The sequence below is a fragment of the Myotis brandtii genome, unplaced genomic scaffold (genome assembly GCF_000412655.1).
Source record: "Myotis brandtii unplaced genomic scaffold, ASM41265v1 scaffold297, whole genome shotgun sequence".
Classification (NCBI taxonomy): Eukaryota; Metazoa; Chordata; class Mammalia; order Chiroptera; family Vespertilionidae; genus Myotis; species Myotis brandtii.
In genome coordinates, this window is record NW_005361351.1 from 542,817 (window position 1) to 552,112 (window position 9,296).

General features: G+C 40.0%; 1 protein-coding gene across 1 annotated transcript in view; it reads left to right on the forward strand.

Moving 5' to 3' along the window:
• The window catches only part of ANKRD16 (ankyrin repeat domain 16), a 15,792-nt gene extending 10,327 nt beyond the window's left edge, over positions 1–5,465 (forward strand). Inside the window, exons 6-8 of the mRNA XM_005869504.2 lie at positions 738–899; positions 2,395–2,473; positions 3,907–5,465. Coding sequence (XP_005869566.1) covers positions 738–899; positions 2,395–2,473; positions 3,907–4,064 — 399 coding nt within the window. The 3' untranslated portion in view covers positions 4,065–5,465. The remainder of the gene's footprint in view (positions 1–737; positions 900–2,394; positions 2,474–3,906) is intronic.
• The last annotated feature ends 3,831 nt before the right edge of the window (positions 5,466–9,296 follow it).

Here is a 9,296-nt window from a genome sequence, read left to right on the forward strand (position 1 = left end):
TGGCTGCCGGCTGCCATCTTGGCTGACAGTTAATTTGCATATACTCACTGATTAGCCAATGAAAAGGGTAGCGGTCGTACGCTAATTACCATGTTTCTCTTTTATTAGTGTAGATTGGTTGATTCTTGTATGTGCCCTGGGGATCAAACCCAAAACCTAGGCATATCAGGATGATGCTCTAACCAACTGAGCTACCCCTCCATGGCAGCAAAGTAACAGTAGCTGTTTTATAGTAATAACAACAAACCCCACTGAGTGCACTTTGGGCACACTTTAGAGCAGTGGTTCTCAGCCTGTGGGTCTCGACCCCTTTAGTGGTCGAACGACCCTTTCGCCTAAGACCATCCTGCAATATCAGATATTTACATTACAATTCATAACAGTAGCAACATTACAGTTATGAAGTAGCAACGAAAATAATTTTATGGTTGGGTCACAACATGAGGAACTGTATTTAAAGGGCCAGAAGGTTGAGAACCACTGCTTTAGAGCATTGAATCTTAACCTTTTTGTTTGTTTGTTTATAGAGTCCTTTAACAATCTGACAAAAGCTCAACAATAAATATTAAAATAATAATAATCACCATAAAAATAAATAAATAATCTGACAAAAGCTATATAACATAGGCCCAGAAAAATGTATATAGGCAACAAATTTTAGCTAAAATGTCAGAAGGTCCATGGACCCAGCTTTCTCTGCTGCTTATTTTTCTTACTGTCTCTCCCGAACCTACTAGGCTTGCATTTGTGCTGAGGATTCCCTGGGAGCCCAGGCTATACACAGGGCAGCAGTCACTGGGCAGAATGAAGCCATCCGATTCTTGGTATCTGAACTTGGCATTGATGCAGACGTGAAAGCAACATCAACCCACCTTACAGCACTTCATTATGCAGCTAAGGTTTGTTTCTTTTCATAAAGTTGTCCCTGCTTCCTTAGGCTTGCCTTACTTTACTGAGAAATAGCTCCACTGTCCTATTGCTTTGGCTCCATCTCTGGAAGAAAAAAATTGCTCATGATATGCTCCTAAAATGTTAAAGGGAAGCCCTGCATCCCTTTAAATAGAAACCTACCTTTATTTGTTGCTAGGCAAAAACTGAAAACACCCTTTATTCCATTCAATGCCTGGATTTTATGTTTCATCCTGCCCTTTTTTCGTCTTCAAGAATGATGTTTTTGAAGTCGTAAAAATCCATTATGTTAAATTCCTAGCCCTCTCTCCTAATGGTAAATTTCAGAAGTTAAAATTTATTAATTGAGGGAAGGGAATTGCATTTACCAGCCTCTCTAATGTATAAAAAATATTTTAAGACGTGCAAAAATTTTTCACTACAGCCCGGCTTGTGTTGTTCAGTTGTTGAGCATCGATCCATGAACCAAGAGATCCCTGGTTCAATTCCCGTCTAGGGCACATGCCCGGGTTGCAGGCTCGATCCCCAGTGGGAGGGTGCAGGAGGCAGCCAATCAATGTTTTTCTCTCATCAATGTTTCCATCTCTCTATTCCTCTCCCTTCTTCTCTCTCTAAAAAATCAGTTTTAAAAGTATTTTAAAAAAAGAAGAATTCTCACTTAATAAAAATCTTATTTTAAAAAGTTTTCCTCCTGTTTTAAATACTAGGGGTATTTGCTTATTATCTTTAACATGATTGGCTACTTGCCTTTACTTGTTTTTCTAGCAACAAGACTGTTTTCTGATGGCTTACACACTCTTATTTTTTTAGCAATTTTTAAAAAATGAATCTTTATTGTTGACAGTATTACATACATCCCCTATGTTCCCCCATTGAACCCCTCTAGTCCATCCCCTCACCCTGACCTACACACTCTTGCCTGCATTCCCCTATGAGAAAGTGGTTAGATAAATGGCGGTGTGCTAAGAGGGGGGAGAGGGGAGCTAGTGGGTCCACCCATAGGAAAATTGAACCTACAACCTTGACTTTAGTCTCACCACATACTAATGAACTAACTGGCTAGATAGAAAGTGTATAAATTGCCTCATGAATGATAATGCCAGCTATGATGAGAGTCCCATCCAGGAGAGGTGACCATCTTTTCTAATTTATCTCTGCCCTAAAGATTTTAGCAAAGAGTGTGTGTACTTGGGAGAATTTGGAATTGTGTGTTCTGTAGGCTCATTACACTGAAGGAAACCCAACTGTATTAGTCGGTAATTTGGCCTCCAAAGTTGACCATCTATTTTCTAATAACTGAATATCACCAAAATCTATCTTTAATGATTTATAGTGGAGTTTGAGAGTGATGTGATGATTTTTCCTTTAGATACGAAAATATAGTTTTAGCAGTTGAGTATTTTAGAAAAATGACCTAATATATAGATTCGTGTTTATGTTTAAAGGTGCTTGTCACAGTGATAATGAGTTTATTTCACTCCTCAGGAAGGACATGTGAGTACAGTTCAGATGCTCATTTCCTTGGGTGCTGACATCAACTCTAAAGATGAAAGAAATCGATCAGGTACAGTTTCTTTGTGCCTTGGAACTTATTATTCAGTGGAATATAAACAATACATGCACTTTTTTATTGTTGTTAATCCTCACCCGAGGATATTTTCTTCGTTGATTTTCAGAGAGAGTGAAAGAAAGGGGGAGAGATAGAGAAATCGATTGGTTGCCTGCCCTGACCCTGGCCAGGATCAAGCCTGCAATCGAGGTACATGCCCTTGACCAGAATTGAACCTGAAGCCCTTCAGTCCTCGGGCTGACACTCTATCCACTGAGCCAAACTAACTAGGGCTACATGGACTTTTAAAAACATTGGTTTTGCCAAAACCGGTTTGGCTCAGTGGATAGAGCGTCGGCCTGCGGACTGAAAGGTCCCAGGTTCGATTCCGGTCAAGGGCATGTACCTGGGTTGTGGGCACATCCCCAGTAGGAGATGTGCAGGAGGCAGCTTATCGATGTTTCTAACTCTCTATCTCTCTCCCTTCCTCTCTGTAAAAAATCAATAAAATATATATTTTAAAAAAAAATTGGTTTTAATGTTATTCCTCTACTAGCTCAGCAACTTTTCCTTAAAATTACATCTCAAAAAAAAAAAAAATTACATCTCCAAATAGAACTGTTGCTGTTCCCATGACAATGATGATGACTACTACTCATTATTAATGCTGTTATTATTATGTTTTTATCATTTTAAACTACAACAGTATATGTGACATAAAAATACTTTATATTGTCATGATGCCACCAGCTATTCAGGTAGTTTATAGATGCTTCATAGGTCATCTCTCTTTTAAGTGTATTTAAAAAGTACAATCATTACAGTTTTCTCAATTTAGAGCTCAGAAGGATATTTCCAGAGCTAATTCTTTAAACTCATACTTCCGAATAAACTCAGTAATATTCTCTTTGTCAGTGGCCATCCTTCAGGAGTTTAGTGGAGGCTTCATGATGCTTCAAAGACTCATAGATAACTATGAGGCCACAGAGGATGGTCCCCAAGTCCAGGGACACAGACTTTCTTCTAAAGACCAGAGCAGGAGCCAGGGTCCCTTCAGCGCTAATTTCTAACCAGAACAGGAAGATCTGTCAGCTCTATTTGTTTTTGTCATATCATTCTCATTCATGGTGATACTTTTACTCAGAGAGTTCACAAAACTTTGAAAAGTTTTTCTGTACCAGTTAAAGTCTATTTCTCATAAACTTGCTTTGTTGCTTTAGTCAAATCTCTTAAATCCTCTCCAGTTGATCTTGTTATTTTTAAGTCTTTCTATCCCAATCAGCTTAAAAGAAAACATGTTTTAATCTAGTATGGGCAAAGTCACACAGATGGATTGTGGAAATATAAAATCTATACAATTAAAAGAATCAATATTTTCATTAGGAGCAGCCTACTGTATTGCTTTGAGGATCATGCACTAAGTTTGTGTGACTTCTCTCTCTGCCTAGCCCTACACCTGGCCTGCGCGGGTCAGCACCTGGCCTGCATCGAGTTTCTTCTACGGTCTGGGCTGAGGGACTCCCCAGACATCACGGGCACCCTGGCTCAACAGCTGACACGGAACACAGACATCCTTCAGTGCTTCGGCCACAGCATGACGGCATGAGGGTGTTTCTAAAAGACAGTAAAACTCATGGTAACTTAAATCCTGCTGCTTAAGTCATTACCAGGTTCAGTGAAATCTGCGGATAGTTGCTGTCCTCTTCCCTCCCTCCCCTGCACTCCACCGCAGCTGAGAGTCCCAGAGGATGTGGACGCTGGCTTCCAAATGGAGGGATGGACACACTAAAAATCTCTTCTTACCTGCATTTCATTTTGTGGCCTTAAAATGGATTTAGATGATGTTTGTGAGGTCAGCGTCTGGACTCCTTAGAAAGCATTTAACATGCAGGAATATAATATAGTATACATGCTTTTATATATATATTTGTACATATATATGAAATGTTTTATAGTAAACATATTATAAGGCAGTAATAATATTAAAAATATAGCATATTACTGTTCACTTGAGCTATAAATAATTGTCCTGTTTACTTTCTTTCATGGGCATTTTCTTAGTTGTTACATGGTTTAATTTGGTTTTGTAGCCAGAGAGAATTGCTTATAATCTATTTTATTTACATAGACATTTTCAAGGAATTTATGAAAATGTTTTCTATATTCTAAGCACTGCTAGTTAAGCTATGTTATGGTCTTGAGGTTATTTTTTTTTTTTTTATTAGAGAGTTCTGTATTGACTCTCTTTAGGTAATCAGTACACCTAAAAAATGAACCTAGGATAATTTCAAAACTTTTCTACTACCTCAGTTGAGGAGAGGGGTTTGTTGTTAAAGCCTGCAGGTCACATTTCCTGTTGCATGCCATCTGCCATCACGACCTGTGATTGTGAAGGAATGAATACTTGTTGTACCTTTTAAGAAATTTGTAGCAATTTAAACATATTGAAGATAGGATGAGTGCTCAGGCATTTGGATTCTCTTCCTTTTATTTATTTTTTGTATCATTTTCTCTGAATTGAAGAGGATAGTAATTAGTCTAAGTCAGTCTGTTGAAAGATCAAATGCATCCATCACAAGCAAGACCTGATCTCCTTGTTTAGTGTAGTCCCATGAAAGCTTGTCACACATCTAGCTATTCTCAGCAGTGTATGGGGCTGGGTGAACAGTCAGAAATTCCAATTCTTCTTTATTATTCCCAGATGGAACTGACTGAGTCCTCTACCCAACAATCAGATAAACATACTTGATTATATAATCTTCTCTTGTGACCTCTATATTACATACTGCATCTGCACTGATTCAAGCTGCAGTTACATTTCCTGTGGCTTCAGAGACGTCTGTGTGTCTGCCCTTTGGGTCTGAAGATGGCCTGTTAATGTGCAGGCGGGATGGGAGATCAGTCTGGTGCTGGCCATCTCATCTCTTCAGCACACATGTGAAGCAGCTTCTTTTAAAAAAAAATTTTTTTATTTTATTGATTTTTTACAGAGAGGAAGGGAGAGGGATAGAGAGTTAGAAACATCGATAAGCTGCCTCCTGCACACCTCCTACTGGGGATGTGCCCGCAACCCAGGTACATGCCCTTGACCGGAATCGAACCTGGGACCTTTCAGTCCGCAGGCCGATGCTCTATCCACTGAGCCAAACCGGCTAGGGCTGTGAAGCAGCTTTTTATTTGCAGTGACTACATGTGAGACCGGTTCACATCTGTGGCTTTGCTTCTAATGTACCCCCTTATACTAGCTCACCACCCAGCTGCAATGAGGGAATATCTGGTTACACGTTTGGTCCCAGGAGTTTCAGAGATGGCAGGAATGATGATAATGTCAATTGTGACAAAGATGGTAGTGATGATATAATAGTCTTACTGTATTAAAAATGCTAGTAACAATAATAATAATTAGTATTATTCCCTACTTCTAGTTATAGGTACCTTTCTCACTTCTTTGGGTCTTTACTTAAAAGTCACCTCAGCCCTAGCTGGCGTGGCTCAGTGGATAGAGTGTCGGCCTGCGGACTGAAGGATCTCAGGTTCAATTCCGGTCAGGGGCATGTGCCTGGGTTGCGGGCTTCGGTCCCCAGTAGGGGTAGTGCAGGAGGCAGCCGATCAGTGATTCTCTCTCATCATTGATGTTTCTAGCTCTCTCTCTCTCCCTCTCCCGTCCTCTCTGAAATCAATAAAAATATATTAAAAAAAAAAAAAAGTCACCTCAGTGAAGCCCTCCCAGGCCACCCAATCTAAACTTTTGTTCTCTCCTTCAGCATTTTATATCTCCTTTCCTCAGTTTCTTTTTTTCTCCTTTGCATTTATCACTATCAAGTATACCATACATTTTAAGTTATTTTGTTTCTTGTCTGTCTCCTCGCTAGAATGTCAGTTCCTTGGGCAAAGTTTTTGTCTCTTGTTTATTTACTAAATCTACGGGCCCAGAGCAGAGCCTGGTGCATAATAAGGTCTGAAATTATTATATGGTCAACAAGTGAATGGTAACAATTCACATTTCTTGGACACTTACTATATCCTAGATACTGTGGTGAGCACCTTACTTAGATGGTTTCATTTCATCCCTTGATCCTTGCAGGATACAGCCGCTCCTAATTATTATTCCACCCCAAGCATCCTTTCTCACACCAACTTCTTTAAAGAAGCTACCCTCGGTTTCATCAGCTCATAGGCACTGCTCAACCTGCTGCAGTCCACCTTCCTAGCTGCTACTCTGTGCAAGTTTTTCTCAGTTAGGTTACCGGTGACTTTCCAATTGCCAAATTAAGTAATATAGTTTTAGCCCTCATATTACTGATCCATTCAGTTTATCCATCACTCCCACCTTCTGGAAACTTGTTCTTTCACCTGTGATAGCACTCTCCTGGGATTTTCTTTCTGACTTTTCCTTTATGGTCTCCATCAAGAATGCCTCTTTTAGGGCCTGTCCTGCAAATGCTAGTGTGCCCGTTTCTGTCTCCAGCTCAGTCTTGTCTTTATTCTGCATATGCTTCCAGAACTAATGCCTCTTTTAGGGCCTGTAAATGCTAGTGTGCCCATTTCTAGCTCTAACTCACTGTTGTCCTTATTCTGCCTATGCTCCCAGAACCATCTCATCCATTCTCCTCATTTCACCTGCACCCAAATATTGATGACACTCCATTCTCTAACCTTTATTTTCCACTGCCTGCTGTATATTTTTTTTGCATAGACATTATAAAGCTATCCCACACTTTATTCAAAGCCTGGGTTTCCACCCTAACCAGTTTGGCTCAGTGGATAGAGCGTTGGCCTGCAGACTGAAGGGTCCCAGGTTCGATTCCGGTCAAGAGCATGTACCTTGGTTGCGGGCACATCCCCAGTAGGAAGTGTGCAAGAGGCAGCTGATGGATGTTTCTCTCATACCGATGTTTCTAACTTTCTATCCCTCTCTGTAAAAAATCAATAAAATATATTAAAAAAAAAACAAACAAACCTGGGTTTCCCCTTAACCTGCTTAGATGTGTGCCTGTATTTGCTGCCTAACTTGATGACACTGCAGATCACCCAGTCACCCAAGTGGGAAACCAGGAATCTGACTCTTACTCCAGCAGAAAGCTCTGCTTCATCTATTCTGCTCCTGCCCTATTAAGACTCCCCGGTTCAAGCCCTCCGACTTGTCCAGATCGCTATTACAGTAGCCTCCTAACTGTCCCTCCTGCTGCAGTCTTGTTCTCTTCAAATCCGTCCTCCACACAGCCCTGAGCTCCCACTCACATGACCAAGGGCGTTGACTGCTGCGGGTGGTTCACCCAGTCTCACCAGGATTCGGTGCCTTAACCAAGAGTCACTTCCCCAGAGATTTTGACTGGTCCTGAAAGAGCACCTGATCCACTGTGACTGTCTTTTCCTGAGATTGATCAGGCAGAGGTCTTGGGAAGAGATATAAATTAGTAAGAATTATAAACATTTGAAAATAGCTAGAACCTGACACATATTAATTAACAAAAAAAGTATATAATAAAGTATTTGCAAGACAAAAATAGAAAAGGGATTACAGAATGGAAAAGAAATTATGAAACTCAGACCAAAAAAAGGTATGTGAAGGGAGCTCAGGTAGTGAGATAGGGTTCAGGCACTAAATTCAATGTAACCATGGCATTGCTAGAATTCACCAGCAGGTGGCAGACCAGAGAAATGTCCTTTTATTCTCCCAGGTGTGTTTTGTTTTGTTTTAAACAAGAAGTTTATTTAAACAATAAGACAGTTGACTTGAAGGGAAAACTATCTAGGATTCACTTTTTTAGAGTAATTTATCCCTACTTAAAGACAGATTGCCCTACATGTAACAGCTACGTACAAAAAAGTTATAAAATTGTCCTTGGTTTTACAATGACAAATGAAAAACATTAAAATTCTCCAAACAAGGTATGCAAGAATTTTTATGTAGTTCTTATTTTGTTAAACAGAGCAAAATAACTTACTGGAATATAAAGATAAGAGCTGAATAAGCATCCCACTAATGGAGAAAGGGGATGTTTTCACAGAACCAGCATTTTTTCCCCATCCCATCTCCATTTGATATAGATCAAAACACACCATTGGCCATTTAGTTATAAAAAAATGCAAATGCTTGTGCACATACATCAGTTACTTTATGTACAATAAAGGAATGGGGAAGGGGAAAATGAAATAATAGAGAAAACTATACTGTAGTAGTCAGATGTGTTGAACCCAATCGCAGTTTTCTAACTGAGAATGTCTTTTTGGTCTTTAGATTTCTTAAAATTGCTTTCCTGAGCCAGCAAGGGGGTCAAGAGACCATTAGAGTGGTGTGATTTTTTTTTATTAAGAAAAAACAAGGTATAAGTGAGGGCTGGCCTCTGACCTTAGCTGAACAGGAAGGATTTGCCTGTTGTGCGTGACAAAGGTCTATCATAAAGCTTTTACAACATTCCTGACAAGGAAATTCACTATATAATGTGGAGAGGCCTAGGCATTCCTGAGAAAAACACTGGGGAATAATTATATTATTGGCCACCCCTGTTCTGCCACTGCGCCTATCTGGCCTGTATCAGCTAATCTATTGTTGCTTCTTCCTAGGCTTGCAAAGAGTGCATACTCAAGGCCTAGAAGCATACCCAGGGCACTTGAAATAAGAGAAACAAAGGTTGCAGTGCTAATTGTCCCTTGTGCAGAGTTTTACTGCCCCAGAGACCTTCAGGGAGTGGAGGAGAAGTCCCAGAGTTTGGCTATCAGTGTAGACCAAGCATGTCAAACTCAAAGGCTAACACGGCCAAATGAATAAGGTTTAAGTTTATGTGGGCCGCAAAAAAAAAAAAAAAAGTTTCAATTTTCATAGAAACGTGGGTTT